Source organism: Protomyctophum parallelum (assembly GCF_964188405.1).
Source record: "Protomyctophum parallelum genome assembly, chromosome: 1".
Taxonomy (NCBI): domain Eukaryota; kingdom Metazoa; phylum Chordata; class Actinopteri; order Myctophiformes; family Myctophidae; genus Protomyctophum; species Protomyctophum parallelum.
In genome coordinates this window covers 21,780,084-21,798,547 of record NC_139697.1, presented here as the reverse complement: position 1 = coordinate 21,798,547, position 18,464 = coordinate 21,780,084, and the positions used below count along the sequence as shown (strand labels likewise).

At 43.6% G+C, this 18,464-nt stretch overlaps 1 protein-coding gene across 1 annotated transcript in view; it reads left to right on the top strand.

Annotated features, from left to right (window-relative positions):
- Window positions 1-18,464, top strand: part of vps50 (VPS50 subunit of EARP/GARPII complex) — a 218,347-nt gene that overhangs the window by 52,176 nt on the left and 147,707 nt on the right. Inside the window, exons 6-11 of the mRNA XM_083763390.1 lie at window positions 209-279; window positions 2,575-2,692; window positions 3,561-3,596; window positions 3,781-3,863; window positions 11,253-11,295; window positions 17,773-17,871. Coding sequence (XP_083619516.1) covers window positions 209-279; window positions 2,575-2,692; window positions 3,561-3,596; window positions 3,781-3,863; window positions 11,253-11,295; window positions 17,773-17,871 — 450 coding nt within the window. The remainder of the gene's footprint in view (window positions 1-208; window positions 280-2,574; window positions 2,693-3,560; window positions 3,597-3,780; window positions 3,864-11,252; window positions 11,296-17,772; window positions 17,872-18,464) is intronic.

Here is an 18,464-nt window from a genome sequence, read left to right as displayed (position 1 = left end):
TCAATACAATACTCACACTGACGCCGGAACATTATTAAATACGCCTTCAGCGTGAAACCTCAAAGGTTGTTACTTCCACCATAATGATGCTCTGACAAAAGCCATTTCAGCGCAAATTAGCAAAGAATCCGAACCCACTGTTTGTATCTCACCGTTTGTTGTACATAGACTAGATTTTCAAGGCTAACCAGCACCTTATTTTTTTCAGGAGCTGGAGAGAGTGACGTCGTTGCAAACCAACTTACAGCTTGCAGCCGTCATCTGCACGAATGCCAGGAGGTACTTGATTCCACTTTGCATGCCAGCATAGAAAATGCAGTTATATATCCCGTTCATCCATCCATGAGTCTCGCTGTGTGTATGTAGTTCAGGGAACACTTTCATATGCATCACTGCAATTTAAATGTGCAATGAGAGTAAGCGTTACTGTACGTCACTAGCATAGACTCCCATTGTAAGGATGGAATGCCGAAGTTCTCTTTCTATCTCACTGAGAAAGTTCCAAAGTTTGGAACTATACGAGGAACTACTGTATATTGCAGGGAGATCAAAGCGCGACGCAACTCTCTCTCTCTGGGTCTGGCCTGGACTTGCCAGACTGATCACGTGGGATCACTCACACGTTCCTTGAAGGGGCTCCAGGAGGTCCCACTCAAAATTAGGAACAGTTTTAACACTCTTATCGCCCAGGGCCGCGATGGGCCGTCAAAACATAATTTTTGGATGGAATTGGAATCATTGATTTAGAGTTGATCGCGTTTGATTCCATCCATTATAATGGAGAGGCAACACTTTGGATGACCGCCCCAACCGGAAATGACATTGAATGTTGCCCAATAGACAGGCTGTAAAAAAAACATAATTTAAGAAATCTTTCAAAAAGTTCAAAGACATATACTTTTAAATGTGGGGGTCCTTGACATGGAAAGAGTTTGAGAGCCACTGCTCTGTACAGCAATTCACAGCGGCCATTTTACTCCTAGTGTGCTGTGTGAATGCGGTTCGTCATCATCCACACATCGACTCATCCTGCTTCTTGCCCCGTATTACTTTACTTTATTGGTTTATTTCGACGGGACAGAGTATATTAATGAACATTACATAAAACATGTAGTGTAAATACACTGGCAGAGATGCTAATTTCCATTCGTAGTCCCCGGACATTGAACACTAAACAAAACTGACATAAGACGTGAGAACAAAAACATAATACATTTCAAACACAGTAAAATGGGAAAATAAGAAAGGTTAGGACTATTGGCTCCCGTACCAGTAGGCTCAGGAAGTTCAGTGACCCCCAAGGTCACTGAACTCTGAGCCCCCTTCCGTCCCTCCATCCCTCTACCCATCTGAACTCATGCTTATATCTTAGCATGTTATAGAGTGTGGGTATGTGTGGGTGGGTGTGCATACTGTATATATGCTTATATGTGACCAAATTTGACTGAGAGACTGCCATTGGATTTATTTATGTTTTTGTTTTTTCATGTCATATGAAAGCAGGGAAACATTGCTTCAACTTGACGTATTGGTTGTTCAGTTTGACCCACCAGTTTTGGAGATATGGCTTATAGAGTAATGTCTTGCAGAAAACAGCGAGTTGAGAAAACAGGCTTAAAAGGTTCACTTCTGTGGTCTCTTAACATCACACCTAGCTACATGTTTAAGTATTTATTTCATATTTACATGTCGATTTAAGCTCTGACACTTATTTCAGACATGCTCTAGTGTGTGAAGAGTCTGCCTGTGCTATTAACTAATTTAACAAATATAAAATATAAATAAATTCTCCTCTGGTGAAAAGCTGGAATTTGCGCGATGGCAGTCTCTCAGTCAAATCTGGTCACACATTATCCTCATCATGCATTGCTTGCACTGTACAGATTGTTCTTCTCTATACTTATTCAGATCATTATGCTGGTTCTAACATCTACTCATTACTATTCATCCTATTTATTTCTGTATTTATTCTTTCATTTACTGCATTACCGTACTGCACTTCTGGCTGGACGCCACTCTTCATGTCATTGTCAAAGTATTTGTATACTATGTGCAGTGACAATAAATTGAATCTAATCTACTGTGGTCTGAGAGTTGGCCTATAGAGCACAGAAGTCCTGACGTAATTCGCTCATCCCTTCGATTCCCCTGGTTCGCGGAAGTAATTTCTCTATGGAGAATAACATGGGCTCATCTTAAAAAGTGTTGTGGTCCAAAAATAAACAAGCTGTCTCGGCGTTATTGTCAGGGAGGTGTCTCTGTATCGTTTGCAACAGTCAGTCACTCATATATGATCTGTTTCTAGCGAAAATGTAACTAATTCAGCAGCAGTAACATTCGCGTTTTCTCTCAGTCAGTTGATTCTTCATATCCATATGAGTGAAACGGCCGGGGTGACATGTTTATTTTTCAAACACAGTTCTTATATGAGGCGGTCTAAAATCCCCCTATGGGGATTATAATGCAAATAAAAAGTACATGAACCTGTGGATTTGCGCCCTCTACCGATATTGACGTCAGACTTCGGTGCCCTATACCCTAGCAATAGTGTGTTGGTTGACATCCTGTGTGCAGGCAGCTGAGCGTGTCCAAGGAGGGCTTCACCGAGGCCAGCCTGGGCTTGCTAGCGAACCAGAGGAGACGGCAGCTGCTCACAGGCCTGCTCAAGTCTCTGAGGACCATCAAGACCCTGGTACTGTACCCCTTTAATTTGTACAACCGCAGTGTTCGTCGACTGATACTAATGACGAAAAATGTTAAGTCGACTACCTTTTTTGAACCGACGAAAACTCAATGGAAACTACATGAAAACTAAGCTCTGATGGCTAAAACCAAGATTAAATATATTGACAATTTCGTCAACAAATAAAAAAACTAGGGAGAAATGTTATGGAGGGACTAGTGGACAAGAGATCCATACGTAAAAGACAAGTCTTTTTACACTTGGTTGCATGCTGAAAATAGACGATCTACAAGCTTGTAGTTTTCGCACTCAAAGGTGCCACCCAAAAGTGTCCTTGTTCATGTCAGTCCAAGGAAAATGAAAAGAAAAGTGTGCGTGTGCCTTCCCCCAAGGGGTAGGGATTTGATACTTGAGAAATACAGGTGCACTCTCACAATGTGTACTGTATGTATAATATGTGAACAAAAGGAGTCTAGCGACGCGCCTCAAGCCTATAGCGGCTGGTCCGGTGCTTCACAGGAACAAGGACACTGGAGCAGCATGGACATTTTAAGCCTTTTATTAATACGACTAACGTTTCGACCTATGCGGTCTTCATCAGAGTCATGACTCTGATGAAGACCTTTTAGGTCGAAACGTTAGTCGTTTGTATACTAGCACCTAAATAAAAGGCTTAAAATGTCTGCTCCAGTTTCCTCTCCTCCTTGTATAATGTATATGTGTGTATGAGAGTCTAGAACCTAGACACGCGCACAGGCACGCCCACACACATGGCACACTTACACACAGGCTGTGAAATTACTGGTGGGCTACTCTTGTAAAATTTTACTGTATTTACCGTACTTAATACTGTATGTCTTCACTCCTTTCCTTCCAGCAAAGGACAGACGTAAGACTCAGCGAAATGCTTGAGGTATTGTAAACGTACACACGTACGCACACACACAGCCACACACGCACGCAGCCACACACGCACACACGCACGCACACCTACTCCTTTCTTTTGTTTTGAGAATGTCCACGCAAAAGCCTCTGTAGTGAGCGTACAGCACATCAGACTATCCTACTTGACTTCAACCTCCTTGCTGACCCTTTAGGAGGAAGACTACCCCGGTGCAATCCAGCTGTGTCTGGAATGTCAGAAAGCAGCCAGCACCTTCAAGCACTACAGCTGCATCAGGTACTGCAGGGATGGGCAACAAAGACAATGGAGAGGGCTGCTATTTCTCCACACTCACTCCAGAGGGCCACTATTGTTCCACACTCACTCCAGAGGGCCACTGTGTTTCCACACTCACTCCAGAGGGCCACTGTCATGGCAAAAATAGCTGATCTACAAGCTCAAAACGTGTTGTGAGCTTGTACGCTATTTTCAGTGTAAAATCAGTCACTACGACAGCATCAAGGCCCGCCAAAATACATTTTAGACTAAAATCGTATGAGATTTAGTCGACTAAAACTAGACTAACACTAAGACATTCCATGTGACTAAAATGTGACTAAAACTAAATTACAACTATTCAAGAGACTGACTAAAACTGAAAATCTAAATTTGCTGTCAAAATCAACACTGCCTCCGGGTGTGAGCGGATCTCGGCTTACCGCTAGTCCTCTAGTATGCACACAGCTTTTCTGTTTTCATATGGACTGAGATGTGGCTTTGTTTGTGAAAATGCATCAAGGTCAGAAGCAGCTCTCAGCTCTCCTTGAACATTTTTTGTTTCTGTCTATCTGACTTATTTCTTTCTTTCCCCCAGGTGAAAAGCTTTTAGGCTAATTTAATTTGGATTACTTATTCATTGGTTTATTAAGTGCTAGCCTAAAACCAATACTTGTGTGTGTGGGTTTGTGTGTGTGTGTGTGTGTGTGTGTGTGTGTGTGTGTGTGTGTGTGCGTGCGTGCGTGCGTGCACGTGTGCGTGCGTGCGCTCGCGTGTGCATAAAAACATACTTCAAATATGTTTTATTCCAAAGGAGACGGGACATTGTCATACTAAATGCACTACCCTGCACTCATTAGCTAACCCGTGTCACATCAGTCAGACAGGATGATTATTACTGTGCAGGCTTTCTTCTGACACAGAGAGAAACCAATCTATGTTTTAGATGTTTTTAAAGACATTAATTCTCTTGCAGGGGCAGAAGACCAAACTATTCAAGTGTTGTAGAAAATGTAAAATTACTTTTCAAGAGAGTAAAGGAAAATTGGACAGAGTTTGTAGAAAAGGGTCAAAAGACCAATTATTCAAGCGTTACATAATTTCCAAATCACATTGGCTGACAATATTAGTGGGAGGGGCCTATGTAAGCGACTGCGGCAACCACACTTTTCTAGTTATCCATTGATATGGAGTTCGCCCCCCCTTTGCTTGCTACTATGACATTTTCCAGTGTGGATTTTGTTCTTTTTTTACTAGTTGGAACATTTCTGCTGCAATTTGCTTCCTTCCAGCCAGAGAGGAGCATTGTTAGTGAGGTCGGACTTTTCATGTTGGACCATTAGGCCTGGCTCGCATTTGGTGTTACATTTCATTCCAAAGGTCTTTAATAGGGTTAAGGTCAGGGCTCTGTGCACTGCAGACCAGTCAACTTCCTGCTCAGTCATCTAGACAAACCATTTTCTGTATGGGGGAGCATGTGGGGGATTAGGCTTGGCTCTCATTTGCTGTTTCTATTAATTCCAATGGTATTTGATATGGTCACGGTAAGGGTTCTGCAGGCCAGTTTGAGTCTCGGGGCGAAGGCATGCATTTGGTGTAGACGCTTGTAACAGTTTTATTGGAAATAGAGGATTTAAGGGGTCCCATTCTTTGGAACAAAGGGCACTAATTAGAAAGGAGGTATACTGACTTACCCCACCCGTCCTTCCTCTTCGATGTCTCCCTTTTGACTGATACCTGTCCATTCAAACTCTAGACAGGGCCAAAGTTATTAGCGCAGCCGAGCTCGGCAGCCGGGGAAAACCCTGCGGGCCGCATTTGGCCTGTGGGCCGCCAGTTGGATATCCCTGCACTATAGACTGCTATGTCTACATAAAATGCTATCCAAGTTACAGTACCCACGTTTAGCCTTTGCATACACACCTGTAAGGTCGTCGAGGCTAGGGCAAGTGCTAAGGGCTTTTTGAAGGGAAGACCTCCGCACACTCGACTTACTATTATGACAACAGGTGCGTCGGCGACAAAGCAGCAGACATGTAGAGAGAAGTGCTAAGGGCTAAAATGGAGTCTGAAGAGGTGGGTTCACACTAGACTACGGTGGAAGATTGGGAGTGAGTCTGCAGTTCTTTTTGCTACGGGAAGTGCATTCCATAGTTTTGGAGGGAGAAGAGTTTGGACGCTCCTCATCTATATCCATCCACACTTCTTCTAAAAAAATATCCCAAGACTAAACATGTTCAGACCATGTCCCAATATGTGATTTGTAAAATGTTGGGAAACGCTCGCTCGTTATTAATTAAGCGGCGGAGCCACAGAGAGAATTATTATCATGAGGATCGGATTGGCACTTTTTGGTGCCCCCCCTGAGCCCCTCATATCACTTCACTAGCACAGCAAGCCTGCTGCGTTGTGACTGCTTGCTTCGGTCATGTCATTCACACCAAGGCCATCTCTACACTGTACACATACATACCCCCCTTAACACCCCGAAGGCCAGGGGTTATTTAATCCATTAAATCAGAGCGCCCAGCGATTTATAGCAGCGGAGCATATTTAGCGACGGACCGGATGTTATCCCGCATGTGGCTGAAGCAGCTAGATGTAGCCAAAACTCTCTTGAGGCGATTGACAACAACGGGAGGTATGATTCATTCTATCGCGACGGGGCCGCGGTGGGCCGTCTAACACATCAACTTTTCTTGGAATTGGACGGAAGGATTTAGATCAAGAGTTATTAACGTTTTAAGATTTCCGTTCTCGTCTGCTAAACAGAATGAATGTTTGTGCAACAGAAGCTCCCAGCCTGTGGAGTGATGCGATCTGTTTTGATATCAATAATCTTCCTCGTTTTGATCAATCTCCGTCTTGAGCGCTGGGGGTTACTAATTGAAAAGGCGGAGAACTCCGTCCTTGCCGCTCAGGGTGTTTTAATAATATGTTTTTGTGGATCTACACTGATCTCATTAATGGTCCCTATGAAATCCTCAGGACGGAAACCCTAATAAAAAAAGTAAAGATTTGATCCATGTATCATTATAAATACTATGTATGTCTATACTAATGAATGTTTTGGTCATTTATTAATACTATTACACACAAACTTTAGCCAACCAGACAGAGATTCTGTCACTCAATGTGATTCCCACTTCACCCAAACCAGTGGGTATTTATAGTATACAGTATATACAGTATATCAAATAAATGGTCAAAACAAGCCACCACATTTTTAAAACAAGCCCAAAAAACCAGCAACTAAAAAGAACCCTCTCTTTCTCCCTCTCTCTGTCCCACACACACACACACACACACACACACACACACACACACACACACACACACACACACACACACAAACACACGTGGCACACACACCTGCCACCCTCCTCTTCACCCAGCCCCCCCCCCCACCCGTCTTAGCTGTGATCTATCTCTATCTCTATCCCTCTCTCCTCTCTCCTCTCTCTCTCTCTCTCTCTCTCTCTCTCTCTTCTCCTCTCTCTCTCTCCTCTCCTCTCTCTCTCTCTCTCTCTCCTCTCTCTCTCTCTCCTCTCTTCTCTCTCTCTCTCTCTCTCTCTCTCTCTCTCTCTCTCTCTCTCTCTCTCTCTCTCTCTCTCTCTCTCTCTCTCTCTCTCTTCTCTCTCTCTCTCTCTCTCTCTCTCTCTCTCTCTCTCTCTCTCTCTCTCCTCTCTCTCTCTCTCTCTCTCTCTCTCTCTCTCTCTCTCTCTCTCTCTCTCTCTCTCTCTCTCTCTCTCTCTCTCTCTCTCTCTCTCTCTCTCTCTCCTCTCTCTCTCTCTCTCTCTCTCTCTCTCTCTCTCTCTCTCTCTCTCTCTCTCTCTCTCTCTCTCTCCCCTCCCTCCCCTTGGCTGTCATCTAACTAAAATTATCATTTTGTCAGGGTGAAAAGCACGGCCACCCCCGTGGGGGGGGTCCTCCTCATAACATACCGCATGCGTCCGTGAACTTTGCCTGTTAGTAGGTCAGCGTGCTGTTATGATGGAGCCCACACCGGTCCCCAAAGCACTTCGTTGGCTGCCTCGGCTGCCAGGCCTAATTGAAAATGGAGGGGTGGGGGGGGTGTTCCTGCTGTATTAGTTGCTTCCGTGTTGATTTTGACGGTATATTTTGATTTTAGTTTCAGTCATAGTAGTTTTCATTAAGGAATCACCTGGAATGTTTTAGTGTTAGTCTAGTTTTAGTCGACTAAATATCATAAGATTTAGTCGACTAAATCTACAGTTGATTTGGTCGACTAAAGGGCAGTCCATACTGTCTCCGACCACCGAACTTTTCGTCTGAAAGATCGGACTTAAATTTTTCTCCGAAGTAGAGTTCGGAGAGTCACAACATCTGGAGTGCAGCTTTCAGAACAAAAATTCGGAGGAATGCGTTTCAGAGTTGTGAGTGACGTCATGTTGTAGTTGTACCGGAGCTTTCCGACGATAAGTTTCGATGGTCGGAGACATTATGGACTGCCCTTAAATGTATTTTGGCAGGCCTTTATGCCGTTGTAATGGCAGATTTTACTCTTGCTGAAATTAGCAGATGTATTTGTAGATCTGCTATTTTCAGCATGCAACCAAGTGTTTTACTTATACTGGATCTCTTGTCCACTATAGAACGTCGCAGTCCCACCCCTTTCAGAACGACGAGTGGCCCAGGAAATGATTCTCCATTCATTTTCTCCATAGGCTTTTCAAAAAGTATTTATTTAAAGACTGTTACGCCAAAGCCAACTCGGATCGTGACAAATCATGACAATTTATTACAATGTTACTGTTACGACAAAGCCAACTCGGATCGTGACAAATCATGACAATTATTACAATGTTTTGGGCCGATCAAATAATTAGTAAGAAGAAAAACAAAACAAATAGTGTTGTATCCTGCCTTTATTTCCTTCTTTCAAATGATTTGATCGGCACAAAATATTGTGTTTGTCGTCATGATTTGTCACGATCCGAGTTGGCTTTGTCCACGGCGTAACCGTCTTTATATAAATACTTTTTGAAAAGCCTATGGAGAAAATGAATGGAGAATAATTTCCTGGGCCACTCGTCGTTCTGAAAGGGGGTGGGACTGCGACGCTCTATAGTCCCTACCTAACATAAGTCTAGACTGATTTTACAAAATAGCCGCGTTGTGAGCTTGCAGATCGCCTATTTTCAGCAAGCAAGCACGTGTAAAATTACTTATAGTCTAGTTTTTATTTGTTGACATAATTGTCAATATATTTAGTTTTAGTCATCATAGCTTAGTTTTCACTTGGTTCCATTAGTTTTCGTCAGTGAAAAGAAGTCGACGAAATCAACACGAGTTGCTTCCTCTCTTGTGACTGCGAGGAAGAGGAGGAGTTCATAATTGCGTTTGTCTCCCGCTTGCTGTTATTTTCCGCATTCATGCAGTGTGTGTGTGTGGTGGAGAGCAGGGCAGGCGTGCACGTACCGTGCATGTACCTTGATTGCATGTACGTAGTCAGAAGTCTGTTACGTACCGGTAATCTTTTTCGGTTTTGCCCTCACGCACCCATTTTTATTCCTCGCTCCTCTTCCTCTCTATCACCTCTCTTCTCTCTGTAATCGCTCACCACACACACACACACACACACACACACACACACACACACACACACACACACACACACACACACACACACACACACACACACACTTGCTAATCTTTTTCTGGTTACTAATTTGTCTGCTTTCTTGCGTTTCTTCACTGTCGCGCACGGACGCACACACGCAGCCCATAACGGTACATAAGGTTCTTAATTAGCGATTAAGCTAAAGGACATTCTGTCCCTTGGGCAATGGGTGGTCTCAGAAGGAACAACATCAAAGGGTGGGTGACCTGAATGAACCCCGGTCGAAGCAGTATGAGAGAAGGAGAAACGGTGTCACGTCACGTATACATGCAATTATGAACGTGTGTGTGGCGTGCTAGGAGGAATTCCACAGGGAATGAAATAAGTGCAACTCGGAAGGCGAGAACACGACTGTGACTGTTGTTTATCAGGGCTGTGTGGAGCTGGAAGCGCTTTGCGCTGGCCTTCACCACCGACAACTGGAGCATCTCCCAGAACGTGGTGGTGTCTTTTTTTATACCTAAAGTGCACTTTTGGGAAATTGTAACGACTCTAATCTCTCATGCATGTCATTGCTGGCACACACTCGTGCACACACACATTAACCCATTTAGGCCTGACGTCGAAAAATAAAATAAAAAAGTCTTCTAAAAGAATTTACAGTATATTCAAAGATTTGTGCCGCATTTTCACGATTTTTCAAAAGTAGCTATTTTTGAAAAAGTTATTAGATTAGATTATAATCCAGCATCGCTAGTATTATATTTACCAGTTCTTAGTGTCTCCGTCACCTGGCAAAAGCTTTCCTTCCGCGTGGTGATGTCATTGAATATTTTGGCTCCGTCCACAGTAATCTTAGCGACGGTCTTTAGCAGCGTTGTTCTCAGATTGAGGCGATTATACAGAACATCCATGTTTTAGGAGCTCAATAAAAAATACCTGCGACCTCGCGGTACTATATCAGCGCTTCTGACTTTTTCATTAGGGACTTTCTTTAGTTTTAGCATTTTTAGCTATTTTTGACGGGGGGGGGGGGGGCATTGTACATTCGAACAATTGACTAAATATGTATTTTTTTTTTAAGATTGTCTTTATTATTTACTATAGTCCTACTAGACACCAGGAAATTACATCTGGCCACAATAGTCTGTCTGTCTCTGAACGAACATCTGGAACCTATGGGGGCTGCCATACTGTGTGTTTTTGGCTCAATCGTCAGTTTGTCACCTCCTCTTTCACATTCAATAGACCCAGCAATATTGTGTGGCCAGATGTAATTTCCTGGGGTCTATGTAGGACTATTGTAAATTTTGTAAAAATAAATAAATTAAGACATTTAGCCACAGCGAAACATGAAACCAACGTTTACGTTTCATGTTAACACACTCAAAAGTTAAACATCTACAGTATAAGGGTCCGTTTGGTTACCAACTCTCCATTTTCTTTTGGAGATGCATGGACGCTGAGGGCAGCGCCGAAATATGGCTGCAGCCGCGTACGCTCTAATTGTTGGCTCTATCCCCCGTAACTGCAATGAGTGTCTGGCCGTACAACAAAGTATTTCACCCACCTTACTTGTAATGTGACGTGACAAATAAAGCGATTCTGATCATTCCGCTGGGGACCCCCTCGAACCCCCTCAAGGCCCACTGGGGGTCCCCGGACCACTGGTTGAAAACCACTGCAGTATAATGGCATGGCCGAAGTTGAAAGTGGTGGTTGTTGACAATCGGGTACTTAATGGGCTGCGTAATGCCCATTACGGATCGAATCAAAAAAACTCAAAAGATGTGTCACAAACAATGTCCTTTCTTTTCCCCCTGCAGTGAATTGAACTCCAAACTACAAGACACTCTGGAGCAAATCGAGGTATGTGCTTTTCTCCTGTCTTTTTTTCTCTCATTCCGTGCGTTATCTGAGAATAATCATTAGTGAGCAGAAAACCCTCTGCATAATCCAATGTTTCAATGTGTTCCCTCTTTCGCTGTTCTAATTTGCCTACGAATCCTCATTTTGAAGTGCTTATCTGGACATTTTGGCTGTTTGACTTTCCTTTTGCTCTCGGCGAGAGCTCAAATATTGACATATATGCAGAAAGTAATTACAGCGACTATGGCAAACAACTCTTAATATCATCAGTTGGGTCCGGCGCGGCTGTTTTGATAGCGCGCGTGATGAATGGCATGCAGAGTAATTTCCTCAGTGCCGCTTGTAGCTGCTGCTGCCGCCGCTGCGCCCGAGCGGATTCATTACCCGCAGTTTTGTTTGTACACAAAAGAAACACCAAGGGGTCATGTGCACACTAGCCCATTCTGACCTGAGATCAGATTCATACGAGGTTTCCACTGGACACACACTGGTCTGATTAATCCATTCTGACCTGAGATCAGATTCTAAAAATGTCAGTCGTTCTTCGATAAAAAAAAAATAGCAGACCTACAAGCTCGTAGCGCGCCACTCGGTGGCGCTATGAGCTTGTAGATCTGCTATTTTTCAATAGCTAAAGCATAACATGATGCTAACCAAAATGGGTTCCCGTTCAGAATGGGCTAGAGACCAGATGATCTTATGAATACGGAAAGGTCTCGGATATTACAGAAATAATAATAATCACATCACAACAGGTACAGTATAGTAACAACCGCAATAAATCCCCTGACAAATATGCGATGGATAATAATAAAATAAAACGTGTATATATTTTTTTTCTGGTGATCCATTTGCTGCACAGATTGTGAATAAACAAAGAGAGCTAATTTCTTGCATAGAAAAAATCTCTTTCCATAGGATAATAGATATTCAGCCGGACAACTCACGGATAGATTTAACCAATATTTATTATAGAATGAGAATACAAGTGTGCATATAATATATTATCTTGGCGTTTGACTCTGCTGCATTTTCTCCCTGCTCTGCACAATCAAACACCATCATTAAACAGCAGGGAGATAGATATACAATAAACCCCCCATGGGGAACATAAATAACAGAGCCCACCGGTGGTGCTGGGGTGGTGGTGGGAGCAAACATCACAACAACAACCGGGAACCATAAGCAGAAGGAAGGCAGGAAGAGCATGCAGTCTATAGTGAGCTTAAGTAGCCCGCCCATTTGTCAGCTGACTGCCGCATCAGCGAATGACGTGTGGGACTTGCACACACTGAATACACCCACATAATAATGCAGCATATTAACCCCTTGAGTATATGTTTGTGGCTTGAGCACAGCATGAAACCCCTCGAGTATATCTGACCGAACTAACTCTGCAAGCTACGTATCATTCAGTGGTTCCCAAACGTTTTCATGTCAGGAACCCCCAAATTGACGCTAATTATAGCCCGCGGACCCCGATATGAAGAGATATGCCAGGGACCCCCATAAGAGAAGATTTTTACGGCTCTCAGTGATTCTCAACCCATTTAATTTCAAGGACCCCCAGTTTGTCATGCATTAGTCTACGGAACCGCATTAAATGGCATTGCTATCGATGGGACCCCAATTATATTGTAAAAGTCTATCAGTTAGCTGGGGACCCCCTGGAACTCCCTCAAGGACCCCACTTTGGGAACCACTGCTATATATATATAACCGCACATAATCCACTCTGAGTGAGGCAGTTGCAACTGTAACATCTGGAATTCGAACCCGGGTCTCCTGCGAGGGAGATCCTGCTTGGCCTGAGGAACTTGGTGGTACTTGGTGGGTACTTTGTGTTAACATACTATACCAGGGGTCCTCAACTAGAAATGCTGAAGGTCCGGTCCTGTGCGCCCGCCGCGGCCCACACAGCGGAGAGCGGGTCTCTATGCCCGTTTAGTACAGTCAAACCAAGCTTATGAAGCCCTGATGAAGACCGTATACAGTAGGTCGAAACATGTCGGTTGAATAAAGTTTTCCTCTTTTTTACATTAAGTGTGCCCGGATCTCTGCTTTGTTCTATATATGTGTTATCCCGATTAATCCCAGGAGCACCTTTTTACTATTTATTTTTATTTTTATACCTGCACACCTCCTGAGCACCTGGTTGCCTCCTTGCCTATGCCAAGCTTATACAAATCGGATCCCAACCCACCAATACCGGGGTATGAAGATAAAATGTTTCACTTTGACAAATATTCCCCTCCAAAAAATCACAGCAAATGAGAGGTATTGTGTTGAGGCACAAAGGGCACTTTTATTTTCTCAAGTTGTGCCTGCTTAATAAGATAAATAGCCTCTTTAAGATACATTCTTTTATATTTCTACATCAGAAGAATGGCTTGTGCTTACCCAAAACGCACGCCACTTTTTGAACACTGAGCTTTTCTTGTCACTGTCAAACTTTCTCTTAGTACTACTAGCGAACTTGGCACATACCATTGTGATTCACAGGGGTAAAGACATGGGGGAAACTGCATTACAAAAATAAATAAATAAATAGCAATAGCCATATGCATGAGAAAAGAGGAGAAAGACATGAGAAGGAAAGAGAGGAAAAGAGTAGACTGAAGAGTGAATGATGAGATAAGGACTCCATGGTGTTGTAGGAGAGAATGGCAAAAAGAGATAAGGATTAGGCTTCAGACGCTTGCTTTGGAAGTGGATAGGAAGAAAGTAGAAAGAGAAAAAAAGGAAAGGAGGGAGGGAATGGGGCTGGTGTGCAGAGTAGGAGTTCTACTACTGTTGACAGCTGGCAAATTGCCGGTACAAGCGAACACACTCGGCCGCACAGCCTGGCTGCACTGCAAAATCGAAAACTACAGCGGTTTTCTGGCTCGTCCTTCTGCGTGCTAACGCTAACCTGAAGCTGCAATCACACAGCGAGCAACATGCGTGGTGTGGCGTGGCGAGCAGTATGCGTCTCGTCTGCCCAACTGCCCCATACACACACATTCATTTCATTTGATTTTGTTGATTTTTACTAAAACTATGGCGAAAAATGTTAGTCGACTACCTTTTTTCGCTGGAGAAAAATAAATGGAAACTAAGTTATCGTGACTAAGACTAAATATATTGACAATTTTGTCAACAAATAAAAACTAGACTAAAATGTCAGGGAATGGACTAGTGGACAAGAGATCAGTATAAGTCATATTACACTTGGTTGCATGCTGAAAATAGCAGATCTACGTACAAGCTTACAATGGACGCGTTGTGAGCTTTATATATCAGCTATTTTCAGCGTGTAAAATCAGTCATTACGACGGCATCAAGGCCCGTCAAAACACATTTTAGACGACTAAAACTAGACTTAACACTAACACATTCCAGATGACTAAAATGTGACTAAAACGAAATGAAAACTCTTCAAGAGACTAAAACTAATTTGCTGTCAAAATCAACACTGCGGCACAGCATATATACTGTATCTGTCACATTAGTGACATCGGTGACAAAAGTATAGCAACATTATTGTCTCCACCAGGCCGAAGGCATGTGGGGAGAGTATGTTTTGCACTCCGTCCGTCCGTTTGTGTGTCCGTCCGTGTGTCCGTCCGTGTGTCCGTGAACAGCTAATCTCGGCCACCGTTAACCCGGTCGATGCCATATTTTGCACACACACTCCCTGGATGCCAACGATGAACCTCTGCCCCAAACTTTCCAGAACGGCCTGTTATAGCGCCACCAGGAGGCCGCTTTGTGCAAAACAAGTTTTTGCACAGTACACCTACAGATTTTGTCCAAACATCACGCAAATTGGTACACACACTCCCTGGATGCCAACGATGAACCTCTGCCCCAAACTTTCCAGAACGGCCTGTTATAGCGCCACCAGGAGGCCGCTTTGTGCAAAACAAGTTTTTGCACAGTACACCTACAGATTTTGTCCAAACATCACGCAAATTGGTACACAGTCTCTCTAGAGCCATTCAACCAAACCGGTCTTTCAGATTTCTCAGACTCCATCCTGATTGGTTAAGATTGGCTTCCAAAGTTCACAGGAGTGCTCAGTTTCAAACAAAATGCTGCAAATCATCAACACATCGCGTGATTTCCGTGAAATTGTGCACCCACATTCCCACTAGGCCCAGGACAAAATGCCACATGAACAATTTCAACTCAGCCTCAAGGTGGCGCTATAACTGGCCAAAAAGTGTTTTTACCTCTAACTGCACGGATCTGTGGATAACCTGGTGGAGACCTGTGCCCAGAAGGGCACTTTTTCTAGTTATTATTATTTTCTTCTTCAAATGGACCAAATGGACCCATTTGGTTCCATTTGTACACTTGAGTTCAATTAACATTGATTTTACAATATAAATTGGGGGTCTCAGAGATAGAAATGCCATTAAATGGGGGTCCTTTAAATTAAACGGGTTGAGAATCACTGATAGAGCAGTAAAAACCTTCTCTTATGGGGGGGTCCCTGGAATATCTCTTCTAATGGGGGTCTGCGGGGGAAAATTTGTGTCAATTTGGGGGTCCTTGACATGAGAAGGTTTGGGTTATACTGTGTATTGGCCAACAGATTAATTAGTCTAGTAGTTCAGTCCAACGGTGCCAGCAGTTGGCGCTTCACAGACGGGCACACTGATGGGACAGTAGCCAAAACATCTCTGGCAATTGGCATGAAAACAGGCCCGCATTCTCACATCGGCACTAATTAGCATGACTTTCTGAATGATCAAATTAGATTCTGTTATAAAACATGTGGGTATATGTAATCTGTAGCCCACATGAATGTCACACACATCCAGGTTATGATTTCCTGACAGTGGTTTAATCTGTGCACGCACGCACAATGCACGCACACATGCATCCCCTACGCGTGCATGCGAGCATGCGTGTGTGGGTAAAGGTTTTTGTAATGTATACAAGTGTGTGTGTGTATGAGGGAATACACACGCAAAAAAACTAAACATACTGTAGACAATATATTCATGTGTACGAGGCAACCACTTTGTCTATGTGTACTGTATATGTGTTTGTGTGTGTGTGCATTCATACACATGTGTGTATGGGTGTGTGTATGTTTGTACACATAAAAAGCGATCCTACGATATTATTACTATTATTATTATATTATTGTGCAAAATTATTTGTCCTCATTTAGAATGGCAACTTGCAACTGAATGGCTGGACAATGGAAGTTAAGAGTTTACATAGTACATGCATAAACTTTTCCGAATACAATTTGTATTCGAAACGGGTTAGCGCCCTCATCCCTTGCAGACCTTATTTCAAATTACAACCCACCCAGGGCTTTGAGGTCGGCCGACCAGCTCAAACTAGATGTGTTTAGTGACAAACAAACGGTCCAATGGTGATGGAACCTTCGCGGCGGCTGCCCCCAGGCTCTGGAACTCTTTGCCCAGTCCATCACAGCTTTTAAATCTTTGCTTAAGACCCACTTCTTCTCCCTGGCTTTTAACGACAGTTGAAGTAGCCCCCTTCGCTAGTGCAATAGTCTGCTTTGTTTGCTCCTTTGTAATGTCTGCTTATATTGTATATTTTTGCTTTCATTTCTTCTAAATGCCCGTTTGTTTTCATGTTTTAAATGCCTGTTTATATTTTATAGTTTTTGTCTCTGAACCTGTACAGCACTTTGGTTGACCTGGTCATGTAAAATGTGCTATATAAATAAAGTTGAGTTGAGTTGAGTATTGGGGGTGGGGACGGGGGGCGGAGCGGGGGTCACGGGGACATGGCCAAAGCATTTCCGAAAGCCAAAAATGTTGAGAACCCCGTGCCTTAGCAGACACTCTTGGTGAAGGTCCAGATTCCAGAGGGACCGAAACGTCCGTCGATTTGAATTAAAAACGGATGCTTCTGGGCAGGAGCAGTGTGCTCAGTCCATGAAATACCTTTTTTTCATGATTGCTTCAGTTGTCACTGTCCATCAACGCTCATCTGAGCCAAGTGGATGTGCCAATATTTCCTTTGCATGTATTGAGATTATATTAAAAACATTTTCCTCTTTTTCAGCTTCTCCAACGCGATACACAATCGGCACAAAATGCTGGCTTATAATAAAAAGTTTCCCACGACTGCCAGTTCTTCTTCCTTTTGATTTAATGACTTATTCTGTGACCTTGAGAGTGCACATACCTCTGTCATTCGCCGAATGCATTCCTGTCTTTCTGCCATATAGACATTCTCAATAATGCAAATGTAAACACACACACAGAGGACCCCGTTGCCTACTCTTGGCCGTGTGTTCCTGTTTCACATCCATCGTCATCTTCTAAATCCCCTGTCTTAATGTTGATAATCCCTCCTCTCACGCTTTCTTCTCCTTTCCCTCGTGCCTCCTCTCCTCTCCTCTCCTCTCCTCTCCTCTCCTCTCCTCTCCTCTCCTCTCCTCTCCTCTCCTCTCCTCTCCTCTCCTCTCCTCTCCTCTCCTCTCCTCTCCTCTCTCGGCTACAGGAGCAGCTGGATGTAGCGCTGTCAAAGACCTGCAAGCACTTTGACATGGCCCACTACACCAAGGTTCAGATGGCATACTCGCTGCTGGGCAAGACGCAGGTCAGTGAGAGGCTGTCCGCATGACGCAACGTAATCAAAGATACCAGTGTGTCGTTGTCATCGCTTGGGGGGAAATGAAGAAAATGCCAGCACTCATTATGTCCTTTTACATGACTTTATTTACCCCTGAGACTGAAAACGTACGCGTTTCAGCCTGTCTGGCCTTCCTCAGTGTTTGTCGCTTGGGGGGACCACCAGTGGTCCTTGGGGAGGTTCCAGGTGGTCCCCAGCTGAAGGATGATGGAAGAGTTGGTTGCCAAATGGACCCTTATAGAGCGTCGCAGTCCCGCCCCCTACCAGGGCCCAGGAAAATGATTCTCCGTTCATTTTCCTCATAGAAAGTATTTATTTAAAGACGTATACGCCGCGGACAAAGTCAACTCTTGTCGTGACAAATCATGACAACAAACAATTATTTTCGGGCCAAACAAAGAATTAGAAAGTACGAAAAAAACGGCAGGTCACTTTTTTTGCTGTTTTTCTTCGATGTAATTATTTGTTTGGTCCAAAATATTGTGTGTGTTGTCATGATTTGGCTTCGTACGACACTTAAATAAATACTTTTTGAAATGTCTATGGGAAAAATGCATTGA